We start from the raw sequence: 25,138 nt of genomic DNA on the forward strand, positions 1-25,138 counted from the left end.
ACAGTAGGGATCGGAGGGCCGTGATCGTTAGAGCTTACAATCCATTCACACAGACTGAATTTTAAATGCAGTATTTCTGGATGATCAGCTATGCAAATTTCTTATAAAGACACCCCTTTGCATAACGATTGGAGCCTCTGTCAGATTTCTGTTGGTGTCCCTAATGGGGACATTTCACCTTACTTCCTGGCAGGACAGGAAGTGATTAGAAATCTCTCCAATGGTGACAAAAAAAAAGAAAGGGGAGGGGGGATGGAGAAGGAGGGTGCGGTCTTCTGATATTATTGCTGTACCTCCCCCGATTTCTTATACAGGTGTCACAAGGACAGGAAGTGAGGAAAATTCCCTTCAGTGGGGGTCACAGGCACAAACAAAAGCCAGAGATTACATTTCATTCGTCCCTTATCCTAAAACTAAAAGCAAGTGGACCGGTAGAGTCCGCCTTTCATTTCCGGTCCTTCATTTGTCCTTCAATATTTATTGCAGCAGCAGAGTTTCTATTGGCTGTTTTCTTCTCATGGGCGGGGTCAGAACACTGGGGTGGTGCATTTATCACCTCGATACCTATAAATTATATTCATCGCTCTCTGTAATATATTAAAGTGATCTCAGAAAAATGATACAAAGAAGTGATTTGTGACCAATCACAGGGCAGAGAATCTTTGTCTGTCTATACATGTTGGCGCAGTTCACAGATCTGCATCCCGAGACATGGCGAGTTCTCCGGCGATTCAAGTATTCGGCTTCCGAGAAAAATCCAGAACCTTCCGCCCTGAGATCAGGAACCCTGCGGGTCACATGACTACAAGAACGTCACATCGTCCTGAGACTGCACCCAGCGCCAGTGCGCGTCGTACTCCAGCTGGATCTTATTGGACAGTTTGTATTTGTCTATGTCCACCCGGCCGTTCTGGGCCGCCCTGACCTTTGCCTTGTCCTCAGCGGGTCTGGCATCCGGCTCTGGAGTGTGCTTGGCCGACCCGTTTGGCATTTGTCCAGGCTGGGAGCTCTGGGAGAGGACCTGCGGCCGGGGCACCTTACCTTTATCTGCATTGCCCTGGCAGGTCACCGGCTCTGCCTTGGAGGGAGAGTTCCATGGTTTGTCGCCATCCTGCTCATTAGTGGTCGGCGGCGGCCCATGGCGGTACGGGGTGGAGGACACGACGGGCTCGCTGATGCTCAGGCTGTACTCGTCCATGTCATCGGCCAGCGTGTCCAGGTAGCTCCCGATGGAGATACTGTCCAGCTTATCGTTGGGGTCCTGCAGGCTGTTCCAGCTGCCCCGGCGGGACGTCTCCCGGCTCCCGGCCAGGCTGTACTGACTGCTGGTCAGACTACTACAACGGCTGGTCAGATTCCCCCTCTCCTCCAGGATCCACTTCACCGACTCGATCCCTTCATTCACCGCCAGCAGCTGCTGCAGGATCTGAACATCGATTGCCCTCAGGCAGGCCTGCAAGGAGGAACAACGAGAGGGTGAGGGGCAGGAAAAGACCTCTGAAGGCACATTACACTCATCATTGAATATTATTATTCATTGATTATCATTGATTATTATTCATTGATTATCATTGATTATTATTATTCATTGATTATTATTATTTGATTATCATTGATTATTATTATTCATTGATTATCATTGATTATTATTATTCATTGATTATCATTGATTATTATTCATTGATTATCATTTATTATTATTATTCATTGATTATTATTATTAATTGATTATCATTGATTATTATTATTAATTGATTATCATTGATTATTATTCATTGATTATCATTGATTATTATTATGTCCTAGATACAGACTGAGGCCTGGACCAAGTGACAGTCCTGTCCACACCACTGTAGAGGTGCCACTTGGCAGCCACTTAGTGCCAATCCCCCCCCCCCCCACCACCACACATACCACCCCGCCTCGGTCATCCTCACAGGAGAGAAAAGGGTAAAAGGTGCGGCAGATCCAGATGGAGGTTGGGAGCTGCCCAATTTTTTAAGTTAAAAAGCGGGTGATTGGTTGCTGGGAGATGTGGGGAAGTCCTAGCAACCAGGCACTTGCTTATTACCATGATAAATTGGGCGGCTCCCACCCTCTGCCCTGCTGTGTAAGGTAGGACTGTGAAAGTGGGTGGGGCGGGGGGGGGGTTAATGGAAAGGGGGTAATGAGGACACTAATGTAAAGGGAGGGGCTGTGATGTAATGGGGGTAATGAGGACACTGATGTAATGGGGGACTGTGGTGTACAGGGGGGCTGTGATGTACAGGGGGGCTGTGATGTACAGGGGGGCTGTGATGTACAGGGGGGCTGTGATGTACAGGGGGGTAATGAGGACAATGTAAACGGGGGACTATAATTTGAAGGAGGTCTGAGGGCAGTGATGTAATGGGGGGATGAGGTGTGAAGGGGTAATGATAAAATTGATGTGAAGGGGGACTGTGATGTATAGGGGGTGATGTAAAGAGGGTGGGGGCTGTGATGTAAAGAGTGAATGATATGTGAAGGGGGGACTGAGATGTAAAGGGGGAGTTGTGTTGTATAGGGGGGGGGGGTAATGCACAGGGGGTGGGGGCTGTGATGTAAGGGTGGACTGTTATTTGAAGGTGGTCTGAGGGCACTTATGTAATGGGGGGATGAGATGTGAATAGGTAATGATGACACTGATATGAAGGGGGACTGTGATGTAGAGGGGGGAGTTACTATGTATGGGAGGGGGGGTGATGTAAAGGGGGTGGGGGGCTGTAATGTAAACTCGCCTGACCTAAACCCCATAGAGAATCTGTGAGGTATTGTCAGGAGGAAGAGGAGAGACATCAGACCCAACAATGCAGAGGAGCTGAAGGCCGCTATCAAAGCAACCTGGGCTTCCATAACACCTCAGCAGTGCCACAGGCTGATCGCCTCCATGCCACGCCGCATTGATGAAGGAGCCCCGACCAAGTACTGAGTGCATCCTATACTGTACATGGGCAGACTTCTCACTAAGACAACATTTCTGTATTATAAATCCTTTTTTTTTTTTTATTGTTTTTATGTAATATTCTAATTTTCTGAGATGCTGAATTTTGGGGTGTCACTCGCTGGAAGCCATAATCATCAAAATTAAAGAAATGTGTGAAATCTCTCACTCTGTGTGTGACATCTATAGAAAATATAGGAGATTATCTTTTATGAATTTAATTACTGAAATAAATTACATTTTTGATGATATTCTCATTTTATGCTCCTCCTGTATATTTTTATATATATATACAATGTATCCACTTTGTTTTCCACCTTTGTAATTACTTTTCCTCTCCACAGCAATAATTTATCAATAATTGGCCATTGGCATCTAACCAGCGATGATTCTGTCGGGACAACTATATGGGGTACAACCAGGTGGGGAGTTAAGTGGTTTTGGCACCTGTGTCCCCACCCCCTCCCCCGGCTGCTCCCCTCTAGGGGGCATTACATGCACAGATCCACTGAAGGTCAGCAGATGAATGTTTCCCAGAAGACCAGAAATTAAACAGTTAACTGAAGACCCCCCCTCCTCCCCCAGCCTGCTAATTAATGAGATTCTGACCTGACCTCACTGGGATTAGAGAGCAGATTGAGGTGATGATGTCATAGTGGGTGGGTGATAGGGAAGACATTCAGTGTTACAGGTCACAATGACATCACACCACGCACGCCATCAGTCTATCACCCTTATACTGAAAACGGTGAAATGATTTTGTCGAGATTTTTTCTCTTTTCACAAAATAATCTTTAATTCTAAAAAATCGTGATTCACCGAACGTTCACCCCTCTGATGGTGACATGAGCAAACGTTTTCACTGCAAGTAAATGTCTGGGCACATTCACCGTTCTGCAGCGGATTCATCAATGTGAAATGGAGACGGATCAGATTCTCCCAATGGAAAATGAAGATCTTTATCTGCTGACAAAGTGAGATGGAGCCGCCACGGGGGAGCCGCCACGGGGGAGCCGCCACGGGGGAACCGCCACGGGGGAGCCGCCAAGGGGGAGGTCAGGAAGAGTCTCCGGAGGATGGGGGAGGTCAGGAAGAGTCTCCGGAGGATGGGGGAGGTCAGGAAGACTCTCCGGAGGATGGGGGAGGTCAGGAAGAGTCTCCGGAGGATGGATTGTTCCCCCAACACAAGGTCACATTTATATATCATCACCATTATAAATGTGTCTGTGAATAGAGGAGTCACTGAAATCATTTCTGGGGGAGTCATATTCCATCCTCCCAACTGAATATATCAGGGAGGTTTTCCTCAGTCTTATCTTTTTCAATGCTTTTTTTTTTTTTTTTTAGTGCCAATAAAAAAAATGTGGTCTTGGTTGTATGACACCCAGAATCATTAGCCATTTATTGTGAGCCCAGGGTGTCATGGACCCGCCCCCTGGAGGTGTCATGGGCCCGCGGCCCGCCCCCGGAGGTGTCATGGACCCGCCCCCTGGAGGTGTCATGGGCCCGCCTCCTGGAGGTGTCATGGGCCCGCCCCCTGGAGGAGTCATGGGCCCGCCCCCTGGGGGTGTCATGGGCCCGCCCCCGGGGGTGTCATGGGCCCGCCCCCCGGGGGTGTCATCACACAGCCTGGGCTCACAGGCAAATTAAAATGGTGCTGCTCTAGCTAGGCCCTAAGACCAGCCACAGGGGTGCAGGTGGGTAGCCGGGACTTAAGAGGGTGAGTGGGGCAAATCTGGGCTGGAAATAAGCAAATACAGGACTAAAGCATACCGTCTAACACAGTGCTGTTCAGACAGGAGATAGAGAGATACAAAGTAACATTATTTATAAATGTTGATCAGACTGGAGATAGATTGATACAAAGTAACATTGTTTATAAACATTGATCAGACAGGAGATACAAAGTAACATTGTTTATAAACATTGATCAGACAGGAGATACAAAGTAACATTGTTTATAAACATTGATCAGACGGGAGATAGAGAGATACAAAGTAACATTGTTTATAAACATTGATCAGACAGGAGATACAAAGTAACATTGTTTATAAACATTGATCAGACTGGAGATAGAGAGATATAAAGTAACGTTACTTTTGAATCTACGTTATTTAATTTATCATCAGATCAGAGGAATCTGCATACGATGTCAGAGAAAGCAACCTTACAATTAAAAAATATGTTTTTATTTTTTTTTTAATAAAATTTGTTTGTATTTACCTCCTTATTTACTCTTAGTTTACCCTAATAAGCCCCAATGAACTCCTTCCTTCCCTTCTGGCCTTAACAATCATTTTCCTGCTGATTTTTTTTTTTTTTCAGTTTTTCTAACCAATAATATTTAAATGTTTGTTTGTTTTGAATTCTTTTTATGTTGCAATTAAAAAGCACCCAATAAAAACATTTTTTTTTATCTGTAAACAACTTTGTAATGCTTTCTACCAGAAGGATGATTTCAGACTTTCAGTGTTATTTTAAACAAAACAAACCCTGATCACTGATCTGAGTGTTTTTTAGTTTCGTCCATGGATGACAATAAAAAATACATTTTTTGTCATTATAACCAGAAGAAAGTCTTGTTTGTCGGATGTTGTATTACTTTGTTCTGTTATTGGTGAATAAACCGGCCCATCGTGGAAATACAGAAGCTTCTCCTTGGAGGGTGTACTGGGGGGGGGGGGGGGCACGCTGTTTCCTTTATTTTTCATTGCCGGCATTCTTTTCACACACAAATCGCATGTATTTCATGCAGGTGCAACTTTCAAGGGTTTACATTGAAGTCTATGGCCCTCAAGTCACATGAAAGTCGGACCAAAGTAGTGAAGGAACTACTTTAAGGCCCCTTTTACACTTGTGCGACCTGCAAATTGCGCGACTTGGAAGCAATGCCTGCGTAATCTTTTGACCTCAAGTTGCATCAAAGTCAGACTAAAGTTGTGCAGGGACTAATTTTGAGTCACACAGATATGAAGGGTGCTCATTGGAAATCATGTGGTACGACTTGTCATGTGACTTTGCAGTCCCAAGTTGCAGGACAAGTCACACAAATGTGAAAGGGGCGTTAGTCACACAGATATGAACGGTACTCATTAGGAAACATGGGGTGCGACTTGTCATGTGACCATGGGCTCCAAAGTCACATGACAAGTTGCACAAGTGTGAATGGGGCGTTATACAGCGAGAGACTCCAACCAGCACAGACAATGATGGCCAATGACAAAGATGGACAATGACAATGATGATCAATGAAGGACAATGATAGGCAATGACAGTGATGATCAATGAAGGACAATGATAGGCAATGACAGTGATGGACAATGATGGATAATGACAACGATGGACAATGAAGGACAATGATGGACAATGGCAGTGATGGACAATGATGGACAGTGATGGACAATGACAATGATGATCAATGAAGGACAATGATAGGCAATGACAATGATGGGCAATAAAGGACAATGATGGACAATGGCAGTGATGGACAATGATGGATAATGACATTGATGGAGAATGACAATGATTAACAATGACAATGATGATCAATGAAGGACAATAAAGGACAATGACAATGATGGACAATAAAGGACAATGATGGACAATGACAAAGATGGACAATGACGGACAGTGAAGGACAGTGAAGGACAATGATGGACAGTGATGGACAGTGAAGGACAATGATGGACAGTGATGGACAGTGAAGGACAATGATGGACAGTGATGGACAATGATGGACAGTGAAGGACAATGATGGACAGTGATGGACAATGACGGACAGTGAAGGACAGTGAAGGACAATGATGGACAGTGATGGACAATGATGGACAATGACGGACAGACATGGGCAATGATGGACAGTGATGGACAATGATGGACAATGACGGACAGACATGGGCAATGAAGGACAATGATGGACAATGATGGACAATGACGGACAGTGAAGGACAGTGAAGGACAGTGAAGGACAGTGATGGACAATGATGGACAGTGATGGACAATGATGGACAATGACGGACAGACATGGGCAATGATGGACAATGATGGACAATGACGGACAGTGAAGGACAGTGAAGGACAATGATGGACAGTGATGGACAATGATGGACAATGACGGACAGACATGGGCAATGATGGACAATGATGGACAATGATGGACAGTGAAGGACAATGATGGACAGTGAAGGACAGTGATGGACAATGATGGACAATGACAATGATGGACAATGACGGACAGACATGGGAAATGATGGACAGTGAATGACAATGGCATAGTTGGTGTCGCCCCCTGATTTCTATGATTGGTAATAACAGACAATGAACCGACACGTCTTCTGTAAAATACTCCATTCAACTCCCATCTGTTTATTCCATCCACCAATCCCGCTGGCTACAGAGTTAAATCAGAGGAAACATCTGGGAACCCCATTGCCCCCCCCCCCCACCACACACACAGCAGATAGAAGTCTGGGGTCCCCGGAGGATTCAGATGTTCCAGGCTTTTGTGTATGCGTGACATGAAGAGGCAGTGGAGGGGACATGGATGGACTCCAGGGAGGGAGAGACGAGGCTGGGAAGAGATTGGTGGGAGGAACAGAAAACGTTCCCCCGCCGCCGCTCATCTGGAAGTATTGAAGATATACAACAGGAATCACACAGACACCGCACATCGGGGCTCATTTACTAAGGAGTGTTCCCTTCACTGCATACACCCCATTGTATGCAACACAAGTGATTGGATGATTGTCAGCACAACTTCACAACATTTATTAAGTGAAAGTAGTAGGTGAACATGTACTACTCCTTCAGAAAATTAACCCAAAAGTCTGATCTCTGCTGTGCCGTATGTCTGAAGCCTCATGACTGGACAGGAAGGGTTCTCTACAGTTACAGCTGTGACATGGGAGATATCCACATACACCTAATTCTCTACAAATTCATTGCAGGAGGCCATTCTGGGATTCTTCCAATCACACCTAAAGTGTCAGGGAGAATTTGTTTTCCCCCATTAAAGGGAAAATGTCCACTCTTTCCAATGAGTCACAATAGATGCCGATGAGTCAGCTGACCAGCTAAAAACAATGCATCCCCTGTGAGGCTGATTGAGTATGGAGGCGGAGTCAGACTGAAAGTTTGCTCCCTCTAGAGGTTACATAACAAAAACATGGAAAACTCAGTGTGTAAGAAAATGATGAACTGCGCTTACTCACAGTACTTTCCCTTTAAGAGGAATGTCTGGAAAACATCTAAAATAAAAAAACATATTTAGTAAATCTCTGCAGAACATTTCCAGGTTTTATCCCTTTACAATGCTCCAAGGGCAGAAAAATAGCCGGAGATCTGGGAGTTATGGAAATGAGGGGAGGAGTTAGGGAGAGGAGGAGGGAGATGGGGGTTATGCAGATGAGAGGGGAGGAGTTAGGGAGAGGAGGAGGGAGATGGGGGTTATGAGGATGAGAGGGGAGGAGTTAGGGAGAGGAGGAGGGAGATGGGGGTTATGAAGATGAGAGGGGAGGAGTTAGGGAGAGGAGGAGGGAGATGGGGGTTATGAAGATGAGAGGGGAGGAGTTAGGGAGAGGAGGAGGGAGATGGGGGTTATGAAGATGAGAGGGGAGGAGTTAGGGAGAAGAGGAGGGAGATTGGGGTTATGAAGATGAGAGGGGAGGAGTTAGGGAGAGGAGGAGGGAGATGGGTGTTATGAAGATGAGAGGGGAGGAGTTAGGGAGAGGAGGAGGGAGATGGGGGTTATGAAGATGAGAGGGGAGGAGTTAGGGAGAAGAGGAGGGAGATGGGGGTTATGAAGATGAGAGGGGAGGAGTTAGGGAGATGGGCTTTATGAAGATGAAAGGGGAGGAGTTAGGGAGAGGAGGAGGGAGATGGGCTTTATGAAGATGAAAGGGGAGGAGTTAGGGAGAGGAGGAGGGAGATGGGCTTTATGAAGATGAAAGGGGAGGAGTTAGGGAGAGGAGGAGGGAGATGGGGGTTATGAAGATAAGAGAGGAGGAGTTAGGGAGAGGAGGAAGGAGATGGGGGTTATGCAGATGAGAGGGGAGGAGTTAGGGAGAGGAGGAGGGAGATGGGGGTTATGAAGATGAGAGGGGAGGAGTTAGGGAGAGGAGGAAGGAGATGGGGGTTATGAAGATGAGAGGGGAGGAGTTAGGGAGAGGAGGAGGGAGATGGGGGTTATGCAGATGAGAGGGGAGGAGTTAGGGAGAGGAGGAGGGAGATGGGTGTTATGAAGATGAGAGGGGAGGAGTTAGGGAGAGGAGGAGGGAGATGGGGGTTATGAAGATGATAGGGGAGGAGTTAGGGAGAGGAGGAGGGAGATGGGTGTTATGAAGATGAGAGGGGAGGAGTTAGGGAGATGGGCTTTATGAAGATGAAAGGGGAGGAGTTAGGGAGAGGAGGAGGGAGATGGGCTTTATGAAGATGAAAGGGGAGGAGTTAGGGAGAGGAGGAGGGAGATGGGCTTTATGAAGATGAAAGGGGAGGAATTAATTAAATGAGGAGGGAGATGGGGGTTGTGCAGATGAGAGGGGAGGAGTTAGGGAGAGGAGGAGGGAGATGGGGGTAATGAAGATGAGAGGGGAGGAGTTAGGGAGAGGAGGAAGGAGATGGGGGTTATGCAGATGAGAGGGGAGGAGTTAGGATGATGAGGAGGGAGATGGGTGTTATGAAGTTGAGAGGGGAGGAGTTAGGGAGAGGAGGAGGGAGATGGGTGTTATGAAGATGAGAGGGGAGGAGTTAGGGAGAGGAGGAGGGAGATGGGGGTTATGAAGATGAGAGGGGAGGAGTTAGGGAGAGGAGGAAGGAGATGGGGGTTATGCAGATGAGAGGGGAGGAGTTAGGGAGAGGAGGAGGGAGATGGGTGTTATGAAGATGAGAGGGGAGGAGTTAGGGAGAGGAGGAGGGAGATGGGGGTTATGAAGATGAGAGGGGAGGAGTTAGGGAGAGGAGGAAGGAGATGGGGGTTATGAAGATGAGAGGGGAGGAGTTAGGGAGGAGAGGAGGGAGATGGGGGTTATGCAGATGAGAGGGGAGGAGTTAGGGAGAGGAGGAGGGAGATGGGGGTTATGAAGATGAGAGGGGGAGGGGTTAGGGAGAAGAGGAGGGAGATGGGGGTTATGCAGATGAGAGGGGAGGAGTTAGGGAGAGGAGGAGGGAGATGGGGGTTAGCAAGATGAAAGGGGAGGAGTTAGGATGATGAGGATGGAGATGGGTGTTATGAAGTTGAGAGGGGAGGAGTTAGGGAGAGGAGGAGGGAGATGGGTGTTATGAAGATGAGAGGGGAGGAGTTAGGGAGAGGAGGAGGGAGATGGGGGTTATGAAGATGAGAGGGGAGGAGTTAGGGAGAGGAGGAGGGAGATGGGTGTTATGAAGATGAGAGGGGAGGAGTTAGGGAGAAGAGGAGGGAGATTGGGGTTATGAAGATGAGAGGGGAGGAGTTAGGGAGAGGAGGAGGGAGATGGGTGTTATGAAGATGAGAGGGGAGGAGTTAGGGAGAGGAGGAGGGAGATGGGGGTTATGAAGATGAGAGGGGAGGAGTTAGGGAGAAGAGGAGGGAGATGGGGGTTATGAAGATGAGAGGGGAGGAGTTAGGGAGATGGGCTTTATGAAGATGAAAGGGGAGGAGTTAGGGAGAGGAGGAGGGAGATGGGCTTTATGAAGATGAAAGGGGAGGAGTTAGGGAGAGGAGGAGGGAGATGGGCTTTATGAAGATGAAAGGGGAGGAGTTAGGGAGAGGAGGAGGGAGATGGGGGTTATGCAGATGAGAGGGGAGGAGTTAGGGAGAGGAGGAGGGAGATGGGGGTTATGAAGATGAGAGGGGAGGAGTTAGGGAGAGGAGGAAGGAGATGGGGGTTATGCAGATGAGAGGGGAGGAGTTAGGGAGAGGAGGAGGGAGATGGGGGTTATGAAGATGAGAGGGGAGGAGTTAGGGAGAGGAGGAAGGAGATGGGGGTTATGAAGATGAGAGGGGAGGAGTTAGGGAGAGGAGGAGGGAGATGGGGGTTATGCAGATGAGAGGGGAGGAGTTAGGGAGAGGAGGAGGGAGATGGGGGTTATGAAGATGAGAGGGGAGGAGTTAGGGAGAGGAGGAAGGAGATGGGGGTTATGCAGATGAGAGGGGAGGAGTTAGGGAGAGGAGGAGGGAGATGGGGGTTATGAAGATGAGAGGGGAGGAGTTAGGGAGAGGAGGAAGGAGATGGGGGTTATGAAGATGAGAGGGGAGGAGTTAGGGAGAGGAGGAGGGAGATGGGGGTTATGCAGATGAGAGGGGAGGAGTTAGGGAGAGGAGGAGGGAGATGGGTGTTATGAAGATGAGAGGGGAGGAGTTAGGGAGAGGAGGAGGGAGATGGGGGTTATGAAGATGATAGGGGAGGAGTTAGGGAGAGGAGGAGGGAGATGGGTGTTATGAAGATGAGAGGGAGGAGTTAGGGAGATGGGCTTTATGAAGATGAAAGGGGAGGAGTTAGGGAGAGGAGGAGGGAGATGGGCTTTATGAAGATGAAAGGGGAGGAGTTAGGGAGAGGAGGAGGGAGATGGGGGTAATGAAGATGAGAGGGGAGGAGTTAGGGAGAGGAGGAAGGAGATGGGGGTTATGCAGATGAGAGGGGAGGAGTTAGGATGATGAGGAGGGAGATGGGTGTTATGAAGTTGAGAGGGGAGGAGTTAGGGAGAGGAGGAGGGAGATGGGTGTTATGAAGATGAGAGGGGAGGAGTTAGGGAGAGGAGGAGGGAGATGGGGGTTATGAAGATGAGAGGGGAGGAGTTAGGGAGAGGAGGAAGGAGATGGGGGTTATGCAGATGAGAGGGGAGGAGTTAGGGAGAGGAGGAGGGAGATGGGTGTTATGAAGATGAGAGGGGAGGAGTTAGGGAGAGGAGGAGGGAGATGGGGGTTATGAAGATGAGAGGGGAGGAGTTAGGGAGAGGAGGAAGGAGATGGGGGTTATGAAGATGAGAGGGGAGGAGTTAGGGAGGAGAGGAGGGAGATGGGGGTTATGCAGATGAGAGGGGAGGAGTTAGGGAGAGGAGGAGGGAGATGGGGGTTATGAAGATGAGAGGGGGAGGGGTTAGGGAGAAGAGGAGGGAGATGGGGGTTATGCAGATGAGAGGGGAGGAGTTAGGGAGAGGAGGAGGGAGATGGGGGTTAGCAAGATGAAAGGGGAGGAGTTAGGATGATGAGGATGGAGATGGGTGTTATGAAGTTGAGAGGGGAGGAGTTAGGGAGAGGAGGAGGGAGATGGGGGTTATGAAGATGAGAGGGGAGGAGTTAGGGAGAGGAGGAGGGAGATGGGTGTTATGAAGATGAGAGGGGGGAGTTAGGGAGAGGAGGAGGGAGATGGGGGTTATGAAGATGAGAGGGGAGGAGTTAGGGAGAGGAGGAGGGAGATGGGGGTTATGAAGATGAGAGGGGAGGAGTTAGGGAGAGGAGGAGGGAGATGGGGGTTATGAAGATGAGAGGGGAGGAGTTAGGGAGAGGAGGAGGGAGATGGGTGTTATGAAGATGAAAGGGGAGGAGTTAGGGAGAGGAGGAGGGAGATGGGCTTTATGAAGATGAGAGGGGAGGAGTTAGGGAGAGGAGGAGGGAGATGGGTGTTATGAAGATGAGAGGGAGGAGTTAGGGAGATGAGGAGGGAGATGGGTGTTATGAAGATGAGAGGGGAGGAGTTAGGGAGATGAGGAGGGAGATGGGTGTTATGAAGATGAGAGGGGGGAGTTAGGGAGAGGAGGAGGCAGATGGGGGTTATGAAGATGAGAGGGGAGGAGTTAGGGAGAGGAGGAGGGAGATGGGGGTTATGAAGATGAGAGGGGAGGAGTTAGGGAGATGGGCTTTATGAAGATGAAAGGGGAGGAGTTAGGGAGAGGAGGAGGGAGATGGGTGTTATGAAGATGAGAGGGGGGAGTCAGGGAGAGGAGGAGGGTGATGGGGGTTATGCAGATGAGAGGGGAGGAGTTAGGGAGAGGAGGAGGGAGATGGGTGTTATGAAGATGAGAGGGGGGAGTTAGGGAAATAACGGGCGGAATATGGAGATGAGGGGGGGGTAGGGAAATAAGGGGAGGATTATAGAGATGAGGGGAGGGGGAGGGTTAAGGAGATGAAGGGAGGAGAAGAGTAAAGGAGATGAGGAAAGGAGTGTTGTTAGTGAAAAGGAAAGGAGGGGGAGTTATGGAGAAGAGAAAAGGGGAGGAGTTAAATGAGGGGGAGGAGTGAAAAGGGGTAGGGTAATGGAGTGGAGTGGATTATGGTGAGGAGGTGCTCTGTAGTCCAGCAGGGGAAGAACTGGGCAGAGCTGACACTACAACTTGGGACTTTAGGGCAGCAGAGGCGGAGAGGAAGTTGGGATCTTTTTGTACTGTGGCATTTTTTTTAAGGGATAAACAAGGGTTGATGTATCGGGGGGGGGGGGGCGGTCAGACGTAGACCTCAAGGCGGATTGGAGCAGTTTTGGTTGGTTTTCCTTTCTCTGAAGGTAGAAATGTCGTCTATGTATCTGATCTGTTTTGGGTGGAACTCGCTGCACACCCAGTACAGGATCCCATGAGATGATCTGGGCAGATCCTTCACCAATCAGACAGCTCTATAATTTCTATGGCTGAACACAGAGAAGTCAGGGCAGACTGTGTAGCTCCTCCCCCTCAGGTATAGGCATGTATGCCCGGCAGAGCCATGTAGTATTCATGAAGCCGCCCACCATAGTCCTCCCATATTGGTGAGCTCCATCAGGTTCTCCACACCGACTCTCTCCAATCTATTGGGCATCCCTGGAGCCTATCTGCTCACAGGTTAGAATCATTCCCACCTAGACAGATGACCCTCCCACTCCTGTCCCCGCCAATAATCACATGAACAGGAATGTCCGGCTCATCAGGAAGTTCCTGTTCAGTCAATCCCTCCCCACACCCGGCCTTTCTCAGAGATCAGCAGACATTCTCCCTCATCTTCCTACCCATTGGTAATAATCCTCCAGCAGGAAGAAAATATATCTTCCCCACCAGCCAATCAGAGCTTCTCCCTTCCTCTTCAATGCCTGTCCGTACCCCAGCATCGAATGCCACTGTGGGGGCGGAGCTACGAAGGGGCCTCCAGACAGGGAAGCAGACTGAACCCCCCCAGGACAGCACATGAGGATCTACAAGGATTCTGATTTGTTGCTCTGTCTAGAATAAGCTTCCAATGTCAGAGATTCTTCATTCAATCTCTTAAAGTCGTATACAATTTCCAGCATGCCGGCTTTTATCTGGGTGTCTGGGAGGGCTGGATTAGGGACGGATCTGGGGATGAGATGGGGCAGATCTGGTGGTGATAAGGGGCAGATCTGGTGATGCCAAGGGGTGCCTCTGGTGGTTAGGGGCAGATCACACAAGTGAAGAGCGCACACCGATAGAAATGGCGGTGTTACGGTGTACTCAGGGAGGAATGGCGGAGATGTGACGGTGTACTCGGAGAGGAATGGCGGGGGTGTGACGGTGTACTCAGGGAGGAATGGCGGTGGTGTGACGGTGTACTCAGGGAGGAATGGCGGTGGTGTGACGGTGTACTCGGGGAGGAATGGCGGCGGTGTGACGGTGTACTCGGGGAGGAATGGTAGCGGTGTGACGGTGTACTCAGGGAGGAATGGCGGTGGTGTGACGGTGTACTCAGGGAGGAATGGCGGTGGTGTGACGGTGTACTCGGAGAGGAATGGCGGCGGTGTGACGGTGTACTCGGAGAGGAATGGCGGGGGTGTGACGGTGTACTCAGGGAGGAATGGCGGTGGTGTGACGGTGTACTCAGGGAGGAATGGCGGTGGTGTGACGGTGTACTCGGAGAGGAATGGCGGAGGTGTGACGGTGTACTCGGAGAGGAATGGCGGCGGTGTGACGGTGTACTCAGGGAGGAATGGCGGTGGTGTGACGGTGTACTCGGGGAGGAATGGCGGTGGTGTGACGGTGTACTCGGGGAGGAATGGCGGCGGTGTGACGGTGTACTCGGGGAGGAATGGTAGCGGTGTGACGGTGTACTCGGAGAGGAATGGCGGCGGTGTGACGGTGTACTCGGAGAGGAATGGCGGGGGTGTGACGGTGTACTCAGGGAGGAATGGCGGTGGTGTGACGGTGTACTCAGGGAGGAATGGCGGTGGTGTGACGGTGTACTCGGAGAGGAATGGCGGAGGTGTGACGGTGTACTCGGAGAGGAATGGCGGCGGTGTGACGGTGTACTCAGGGAGGAATGGCGGTGGTGTGACGGTGTACTCGGGGAGGAATGGCGGTGGTGTGACGGTGTACTCGGGGAGGAATGGCGGCGGTGTGACGGTGTACTCGGGGAGGAATGGTAGCGGTGTGACGGTGTACTCGGGGAGGAATGGCGGTGGTGTGACGGTGTACTCGGAGAGGAATGGCGGCGGTGTGACGGTGTACTCGGGGAGGAATGGTAGCGGTGTGACGGTGTACTCGGAGAGGAATGGCGGCGGTGTGACGGTGTACTCGGGGAGGAATGGCGGCGGTGTGACGGTGTACTCGGGGAGGAATGGCGGCGGTGTGACGGTGTACTCGGGGAGGAATGGTAGCGGTGTGACGGTGTACTCGGAGGGGAATGGCGGTGGTGTGACGGTGTACTCGGGGAGGAATGGCGGCGGTGTGACGGTGTACTCGGAGAGGAATGGCGGAGGTGTGACGGTGTACTCGGAGAGGAATGGTGGGGTGTGACGGTGTTCTCCTCCATTGCACTGCACACATTATACAATCTGTACATCCAGAACAGGATTGAGTACTATGGGGGCCCCCGGCCATCGCCTGATTTCGCCAATCCAGACCTCTCTCTACAATATGCAGAGTCAGGGTATAAGTGAGGACGCCTCTGATGGGAAATGTTCAGGCGATTCTCTATTGTAGGAGAGAGTGTCACCTCGGTGATATTGGTAGGCACAGTTTACCCCCCTGTCCTGCAGGTGGGGGGAGGGGTAGTGTGTACCAGGAACAGACGGGAAGAACCTGATATGCTGCCATGCTCCAGTGACACGGCCTCTGTGTGATTACAATGCAAAGCGTGAAAAGCCTCTGATTGTATTACAGCCTAAACAAACTTCACCCTCCCGCCACCCCCGCCGCCATTAACCCCCGCAGCCCCAGCCAGACAGGCCTGGGAATCCACCACTTTCACCAGGGACAGGGAGTTCACAGAGGGTCCAACACTTCTTCTCAATAAATTGTATGGAAAACCCCGGTCAGATTTTTGCTGCTGTCTGCGTCCCTACTGGCGAAATTCACTCTATTTGTCCTGGTGTCACTGAGACAGGAAGTGAGGGGCAATCCAAAATGTTACCAGTGTCACCAGAACAGGAAGTGAGGGGCAATCCAAAATGTTACCAGTGTCACCAGAACGGGAAGTGAGGGGAAATCCAAAATGTTACCAGTGTCACCAAAACAGGAAGTGAGGGGCAATCCAAAATGTTACCAGTGTTTCCATAACAGGAAGTGAGGGGCATTCCAAAATGTTACCAGTGTCACCAGAACAGGAAGTGAGGGGCAATCCAAAATGTTACCAGTGTCACCAGAACAGGAAGTGAGGGGCATTCCAAAATGTCACCAGTGTCACCAGAACAGGAAGTGAGGGGCAATCCAAAATGTTACCAGTGTCACCAGAACAGGAAGTGAGGGGCATTCCAAAATGTTACCAGTGTCACCAGAACAGGAAGTGAGGAGCATTCCAAAATGTTACCAGTGTCACCAGAACAGGAAGTGAGGGGCAATCCAAAATGTTACCAGTGTCACCAGAACAGGAAGTGAGGGGCAATCCAAAATGTTACCAGTGTCACCAGAACAGGAAGTGAGGGGCAATCCAAAATGTTACCAGTGTCACCAAAACAGGAAGTGAGGGGCAATCCAAAATGTTACCAGTGTCACTGAGAGAGGAAGTGAGGGGCAATCCAAAATGTAACCAGTGTCACTGAGACAGGAAGTGAGGGGCAATCCAAAATGTTACCAGTGTCACCAGAACAGGAAGTGAGGGGCAATCCAAAATGTTACCAGTGTCACCAAAACAGGAAGTAAGGGGCATTCCAAAATGTTACCAGTGTCACCAGAACAGGAAGTGAGGGGCAATCCAAAATGTTACCAGTGTCACCAGAACAGGAAGTGAGGGGCAATCCAAAATGTTACCAGTGTCACCAGAACAGGAAGTGAGGAGCATTCCAAAATGTTACCAGTGTCACCAGAACAGGAAGTGAGGGGCAATCCAAAATGTTACCAGTGTCACCAGAACAGGAAGTGAGGGGCAATCCAAAATGTTACCAGTGTCACCAGAACAGGAAGTGAGGGGCAATCCAAAATGTTACCAGTGTCACCAAAACAGGAAGTGAGGGGCAATCCAAAATGTTACCAGTGTCACTGAGAGAGGAAGTGAGGGGCAATCCAAAATGTAACCAGTGTCACTGAGACAGGAAGTGAGGGTCAATCCAAAATGTTACCAGTGTCACCAGAACAGGAAGTGAGGGGCAATCCAAAATGTTACCAGTGTCACCAGAACAGGAAGTGAGGGGCAATCCAAAATGTTACCAGTGTCACCAGAACAGGAAGTGAGGGGCAATCCAAAATGTTACCAGTGTCACCAGAACAGGAAGTAAGGGGCATTCCAAAATGTTACCAGTGTCACCAGAACAGGAAGTGAGGGGCAATCCAAAATGTAACCAGTGTCACTGAGACAGGAAGTGAGGGGCAATCCAAAATGTTACCAGTGTCACCAGAACAGGAAGTAAGGGGCATTCCAAAATGTTACCAGTGTCACCAGAACAGGAAGTGAGGGGCATACCAAAATGTTACCAGTGTTTCCATAACAGGAAGTGAGGGGCATTCCAAAATGTTACCAGTGTCACCAGAACAGGAAGTGAGGGGCAATCCAAAATGTTACCAGTGTCACCAGAACAGGAAGTGAGGGGCATTCCAAAATGTTACCAGTGTCACCAGAACAGGAAGTAAGGGGCATTCCAAAATGTTACCAGTGTCACCAGAACAGGAAGTGAGGGGAAATCTGTTCTGGTGATAACTGCCTACAATTGCCCCCCACATTGAAGAGATTTCCCACCAGTGATGGGAAATCTCCCCAACAGGATGCAGACAGCAAAAAAAAAAGAAGGAAAAAAAATTAGATAAATTAAAAATCAACCTGAAAAACGTTTCCCCACCCCCATCAGACACGGGAAGGTTCGGGGTGTACACGCACTTTAAGCCAAGCGTCCCTCATGTGGTCCATGTTTTCCTTTCCCCATTTGGATGGGGGAGGGGCGGCTTTGATCCCCGCCAGGTTATCTGGCTGCTTTCACACTGAGTTTTGTGTTAACCATTTCTGGACCGGAAGATTTGCCCCCCTTAATGACCAGGCCATTTTTTGCGATTCGGCACTGCATTACTTTAACTGACAATTGCGCGGTTGTGCGACGCTGTACACAAATATAATTGATGTCATTTTTTTCCCACAAATAGAGATTTCTTTTGGTTGTATTTGATCTCCTCTGCGATTTTTTTTTTTTGCGCTATAAACAAAAACAAAAAAAAGCGACAATTCTGAAAAAAAAAAAAACAATATTTTTTTACATTCTGCTATAAAACATTTCCTATATAAAAAAAAGATTAAAAATCTACTTTTTTCATCATTTTAGGTCAATTTGTATTCTGCTATATATTTTTGGTAAAAAATAAAATCCCAATAATCGTATTTTGATTGGATAATAGAGCGCCCTCTATTTGTGAGGAAAAAAGGACATCATTTTTTTTTGTGTACAGCGTCGCACGACCACGCAATTGTCAGTTAAAGTAACGCAGTGCCGAATCACAAAAAAATGGGCTGGTCATTAAGGGGGGAAATCCTTCCGGTCCAGAAGTGGTTAAAGCGTGTTTGGAGCATAAAAAACACCAAAAACGCTCCTCCTCATTGTAATGAATGGGAACATTGAAAAGAACCTAAAAAAAAACGCTCTCACTAAGCATTTTTGGTGCATTTTTTGAGTCACTTGTCTTTTAAAAACCGCTCCCCCAACGTTGCAAAAGCTCCACAAAAACGCTCCATTAACGCACGAGGCGTTATACTGTCTAAGTGATCCCTTGTGAAAGCGCCCTTACTGTCTGTCCCTGGGGAGATTTCCCTCCACTTCCTGTTGTGGAGACATAAGAGAAATATGGAAGGAAATCTCTACAAAGTGAGGGAATTCCCCTCTCAGACACTTCTTACCAGAACAGGTGTCCCCTCAGGTGTCCCCTCAGGTGTCCCCTCAGGTGTCCTCTCAGGTGTCCCCTCAGGCGTCCTCTCAGGTGTCCTCTCAGGTGTCCCCTCAGATGTCCTCTCAGGGGTCCCCTCAGGTGTCCTCTCAGGTGTCCCCCCAGGTGTTCCCCTCAGGTGTTCCTCTCAGGTGTCCCCTCAGGTGTCCCCTCAGGTGTCCCCTCAGGTGTCCTCTCAGATGTCCCCTCAGGTGTCCTCTCAGGTGTCCCCCCAGGTGTTCCCCTCAGGTGTTCCTCTCAGGTGTCCCCTCAGGTGTCCCCTCAGGCGTCCCCTCAGGTGTCCCCTCAGGTGTCCTCTCAGGGGTCCCCTCAGGTGTCCTCTCAGGTGTCCCCCCAGGTGTTCCCCTCAGGTGTTCCTCTCAGGTGTCCCCTCAGGTGTCCCCTCAGGTGTCCTCTCAGGTGTCCCCTCAGGCGTCCCCTCAGATGTCCCCTCAGGTGTCCTCTCAGGTGTCCCCCCAGGTGTTCCCCTCAGGTGTCCCCTCAGGCGTCCCCTCAGGTGTCCCCTCAGGTGTCCTCTCAGGGGTCCCCTCAGGTGTCCTCTCAGGTGTCCCCCCAGGTGTTCCCCTCAGGTGTTCCTCTCAGGTGTCCCCTCAGGTGTCCCCTCAGGTGTCCTCTCAGGTGTCCCCTCAGGCGTCCCCTCAGATGTCCCCTCAGGTGTCCTCTCAGGTGTCCCCCCAGGTGTTCCCCTCAGGTGTTCCTCTCAGGTGTCCCCTCAGGTGTCCCCTCAGGTGTCCTCTCAGGTGTCCCCTCAGGTGTCCCCTCAGGTGTCCCCTCAGGTGTCCTCTCAGGTGTCCCCTCAGGCGTCCTCTCAGGTGTCCCCTCAGGCGTCCTCTCAGGTGTCCCCTCAGGCGTCCCCTCAGGTGTCCCCTCAGGCGTCCTCTCAGGCGTCCTCTCAGGTGTCCCCCCAGGTGTTCCCCTCAGGTGTTCCTCTCAGGTGTCCCCTCAGGTGTCCTCTCAGTTGTCCCCTCAGGTGTCCTCTCAGGTGTCCCCTCAGGTGTCCCCTCAGGTGTCCCCTCAGGCGTCCCCTCAGGTGTCCCCTCAGGTGTCCCCTCAGGTGTCCCCTCAGGCGTCCTCTCAGGTGTCCCCTCAGGCGTCCTCTCAGGTGTCCTCTCAGGTGTCCCCTCAGGCGTCCTCTCAGGTGTCCTCTCTGGTGTCCTCCCAGGTGTCCCCCCAGGTGTCCCCTCAGGTGTCCTCTCAGGTGTCCCCTCAGGCGTCCCCTCAGATGTCCCCTCAGGTGTCCTCTCAGGTGTCCCCCCAGGTGTTCCCCTCAGGTGTTCCTCTCAGGTGTCCCCTCAGGTGTCCCCTCAGGTGTCCTCTCAGGTGTCCCCTCAGGTGTCCCCTCAGGTGTCCCCTCAGGCGTCCTCTCAGGTGTCCTCTCTGGTGTCCTCCCAGGTGTCCCCCCAGGTGTCCCCTCAGGTGTCCTCTCAGGTGTCCCCTCAGGCGTCCCCTCAGATGTCCCCTCAGGTGTCCCCTCAGGTGTCCTCTCAGGTGTCCCCCCAGGTGTTCCCCTCAGGTGTTCCTCTCAGGTGTCCCCTCAGGTGTCCCCTCAGGTGTCCTCTCAGGTGTCCCCTCAGGTGTCCCCTCAGGTGTCCCCTCAGGCGTCCTCTCAGGTGTCCTCTCAGGTGTCCCCTCAGGTGTCCCCTCAGGTGTCCCCTCAGGCGTCCTCTCAGGTGTCCCCTCAGGCGTCCCCTCAGGGGTCCTCTCAGGTGTCCCCTCAGGCGTCCCCTCAGGTGTCCCCTCAGGCGTCCTCTCAGGCGTCCTCTCAGGTGTCCCCCCAGGTGTTCCCCTCAGGTGTTCCTCTCAGGTGTCCCCTCAGGTGTCCTCTCAGGTGTCCCCTCAGGTGTCCTCTCAGGTGTCCCCTCAGGTGTCCCCTCAGGCGTCCTCTCAGGTGTCCCCTCAGGTGTCCCCTCAGGTGTCCCCTCAGGCGTCCTCTCAGGTGTCCCCTCAGGCGTCCTCTCAGGTGTCCTCTCAGGTGTCCTCTCAGGTGTCCTCTCAGGTGTCCCCTCAGGCGTCCTCTCAGGTGTCCTCTCTGGTGTCCTCCCAGGTGTCCCCCCAGGTGTTCCCCTCAGGTGTCCTCTCAGGTGTCCCCTCAGGTGTCACCTCAGGTGTCCCCCCAGGTGTTACCTCAGGTGTCCCCCCAGGTGTTCCCCTCAGGTGTCCCCTCAGGTGTCCCCCCAGGTGTTCCCCCAGGTGTTCCCCTCAGGTGTCCTCTCAGGTGTCCCCTCAGGTGTCCCCCCAGGTGTTCCCCCAGGTGTTCCCTCAGGTGTCCCCTTGGAAAGTCTACATTCCAAAGAGGGGTGATTTGGGGGGTAATTGCACTGTCCTGACATTTTGGCGCCTCAAAAAAAAAAAAAAGAGATTGTCCGTCAGTACATCAGTACATCAGTACATCTCTATAACCTTCCTACAGATAAATAATATTCACTGATTTGGGTTATTTTCACCAAAGAAATGGAGCCGAATATAATTTGGACAAAATTTTCTCTTAGGAAATGGTGAGACATTGGCAGAGCTCATATTGTGGTGGGGGGATGGGGGGGTCACGGACAGGCGTTCCAATCCTTCCACATCCCATCCAAGGGAGGAGACATTCTCTCTGCAGCCAATCACATGAATTGTTTATGATTTTATTTCTTGTTTCTATTTTATAAACATTCATTATTCTGTGTATCCAGAAAAAGTCGCCTTTAGAGTTCTAAAGACAACAAATACAAAAGAAGGGGGGCGGGGTGTCATATAGTTCTGGGTATATACAGGGGGTGTATAGAGCTGGGTATATATGGGGGATGTATATAGAGCTGGGTATATACAGAATCACACAAAAGTAAGTACACCCCTCCCATGTGACATCACTGAAGAAATGAGACTTTGCTACAATGTAAAGTAGTGAGTGTACAGCTTGTATAACAGTGTAAATTTACTGTCCCCTCAAAATAACTCAACACACAGCCATTAATGTCTAAACCGCTGGCAACAAAAGTCAGTACACCCCTAAGTGACAATCTCCAAATTGGGCCCAAAGTGTGAATATTTTGTGTGGCCGCCATTATTTTCCAGCACTGCCTTAACCCTCTTGGGCATGGAGTTCACCAGAGCTTCACAGGTTGTCACTGGAGTCCTCTTCCCCTCCTCCATGATGACATCACAGAACTGGTGGATGTTAGAGACCTTCCCCTCCATCTTCTGTTTGAGGATCCCCACAGATGCTCAATAGGGTTTAGGTCTGGAGACGCTTGGCCAGTCCATCACCTTTACCCTCAGCTTCTTTAGCAAGGCAGTGGTCGTCTTGGAGGTGTTTGGGGTCGTTATGTTGGAATACTGCCCTGCCCCCCAGTCTCTGAAGGGAGGGGCTCATGCTCTGCTTCAGTATGTCACAGTACATGTTGGCATTCATGGTTCCCTCAATGATCTGTAGCTCCCCAGTGCCGGCAGCACTCATGCAGCCCCAGACCATGACACTCCCACCACCATGCCTGACTGTAGGAAGACACACTTGTCTTTGTACTCCTCACCTGGTTGCCCCCACACACGCCTGACACCATCTGACACCAAATAAGTTTATCTTGGTCTCATCAGAGCACAGGAGATGGTTCCAGTAATCTTGGCCACCATGCTGCAGCTCAGTTTCAGGGTCTTGGCAATCTTCTTATAGCCTAGGCCATCTTTATGTAGAGCAACAATTCTTTTTTTCAGATCCTCAGAGAGTTCTTTGCCATGAGGTGCCATGTTGAACTTCCAGTGACCAGTATGAGAGAGTGAGAGTGATAACACCAAATGTAACACACCTCCCCCATTCACACCTGAGACCTTGTAATACTAACGAGTCACATGACACCGGGGGAGGGAAAATGGCTAATTGGGCCCAATTTGGAGATTGTCACTTAGGGGTGTACTGACTTTTGTTGCCAGCGGTTTAGACATTAATGGCTGTGTGTTGTCACTTAGGGGTGTACTGACTTTTGTTGCCAGCGGTTTAGACATTAATGGCTGTGTGTTGAGTTATTTTGAGAGGACAGTAAATTTACACTGTTATACAAGCTGTACACTCACTACTTTACATTGTAGCAAAGTCTCATTTCTTCAGTGTTGTCACATGGGAGGGGTGTACTTACAATTGTGACATACTGTATATGGGGGTTATATAGAGCTGGGTATATACAGGGGTGTATATAGTGCTGGGTATATACGGGGGTATATAGAGCTGGGTATATATGGGGGTATATAGAGCTGGGTATATACAGGGGGTATATAGAGCTGGGTATATACAGGGGTGTATATAGAGCTGGGTATATACAGGGGGTGTATATAGAGCTGGGTATATATGGGGGGTATATAGAGCTGGGTATATATGGGGGGTATATAGAGCTGGGTGTATATGGGGGGCGTATATAGAGCTGGGTATATACAGGGGTTGTATATAGAGCTGGGTATATACAGGGGGTATATAGAGCTGGGTATATATGGGGGGTGTATAGAGCTGGGTATATATAGGGTGTATATAGAGCTGGGTATATACAGGGGGTGTATATAGAGCTGGGTATACATGGGGTATATAGAGCTGGGTATATATGGGGTGTATATAGAGCTGGGTATATACAGGGGGTGTATATAGAGCTGGGTATATATAGAGCTGGGTATATACAGGGGGTGTATATAGAGCTGGGTATATATGGGGTGTATATAGAGCTGGGTATATACAGGGGGTGTATATAGAGCTGGGTATACATGGGGTATATAGAGCTGGGTATATATGGGGTGTATATAGAGCTGGGTATATACAGGGGGTGTATATAGAGCTGGGTATATATAGAGCTGGGTATATACAGGGGGTGTATATAGAGCTGGGTATATATGGGTGTATATAGAGCTGGGTATATATGGGTGTATATAGAGCTGGATATATATGGGGGTGTATATAGAGCTGGGTATATATGGGGGTGTATATAGAGCTGGGTATATATGGGGGTATATAGAGCTGGGTATATATGGGGGGTGTATATAGAGCTGTGTATATACAGGGGGTGTATATAGAGCTGGGTATATACAGGGTGTATATAGAGCTGGGTATATACAGGGTGTATATAGAGCTGGGTATATATGGGGGGTATATAGAGCTGGGTGTATACAGGGGGGTATATAGAGCTGGGTATATATGGGGGTATATAGAGCTGGGTATATACAGGGGGTATATAGAGCTGGGTGTATATGGGTGTATATAGAGCTGGGTATATATGGGGGTATATAGAGCTGGGTATATACAGGGGGTATATAGAGCTGGGTATATATGGGGGTATATAGAGCTGGGTATATACAGGGGGGTATATAGAGCTGGGTGTATATGGGTGTATATAGAGCTGGGTATATATGGGGGGTATATAGAGCTGGGTGTATACAGGGGGGTATATAGAGCTGGGTATATATGGGGGTATATAGAGCTGGGTATATACAGGGGGGTATATAGAGCTGGGTATATACAGGGGGTGTATATAGAGCTGGGTATATATGGGGGGTATATAGAGCTGGGTTTATATGGGGGTGTATATAGAGCTGGGTATATATGGGGGGTGTATATAGAGCTGGGTGTATATGGGGGTGTATATAGAGCTGGGTGTATATGGGGGGTGTATATAGAGCTGGGTGTATATTGGATACAGATGGTGATATATAATAATGAACTCTCATCATGCACATCTATATATAGACAGTATACAGATATACCCCCCCCCCCCCGGACTCACCATCTCCCCCCGCAGGTGTCGGATTTTCTCCCCCAATTCTCCCGGTTGGGGGGGATTTTCCATCCTGCGGCCCCCGGGCGCTCCGCTCTCCTCTCTCAGCCCCCTCAGTAAAATCTCCGGGGTTTTCCGCCCCAATTTTATCTCCACATCCCGGAGATCCGGAGGAGGATCGGGGGGGTTCATCGCT

General features: G+C 50.0%; 1 protein-coding gene and 1 pseudogene across 2 annotated transcripts; one reads left to right on the plus strand and one right to left on the minus strand.

Moving 5' to 3' along the window:
* Nucleotides 1-732: 732 nt before the first annotated feature.
* On the minus strand, nt 733-25,138 carry LURAP1 (leucine rich adaptor protein 1). The gene is made up of 2 exons (XM_082276015.1): nt 24,952-25,138; nt 733-1,453 (listed from the first exon to the last, which is right to left on the minus strand). Exons 1-2 carry the CDS (start codon nt 25,132-25,134, stop codon nt 803-805), a joined length of 834 nt encoding a protein of 277 aa, XP_082132141.1. The 5' UTR covers nt 25,135-25,138; the 3' UTR covers nt 733-802.
* LOC309543541 lies at nt 19,114-21,912 on the plus strand (annotated as a pseudogene). The gene is made up of 6 exons: nt 19,114-19,134; nt 19,808-20,291; nt 20,376-20,411; nt 20,498-20,713; nt 21,018-21,257; nt 21,889-21,912. The product of its transcript is annotated as an uncharacterized misc_RNA (transcript).

Source organism: Pelophylax lessonae, assembly GCF_965119305.1.
Source record: "Pelophylax lessonae genome assembly, contig: HAP1_SCAFFOLD_191, whole genome shotgun sequence".
Taxonomy (NCBI): Eukaryota; Metazoa; Chordata; class Amphibia; order Anura; family Ranidae; genus Pelophylax; species Pelophylax lessonae.

Bases quoted from the DNA above. Each gene is read 5' to 3' on its own strand.
- LURAP1 (XM_082276015.1), bottom strand. From the start codon at position 25,134: ATGAACCCCCCCGATCCTCCTCCGGATCTCCGGGATGTGGAGATAAAA. The intron at 1,454-24,951 runs GTGAGTCCGGGG...TCCTCCTTGCAG, and splicing joins GACACCTGCGGGGGGAGATG to GCCTGCCTGAGGGCAATCGA.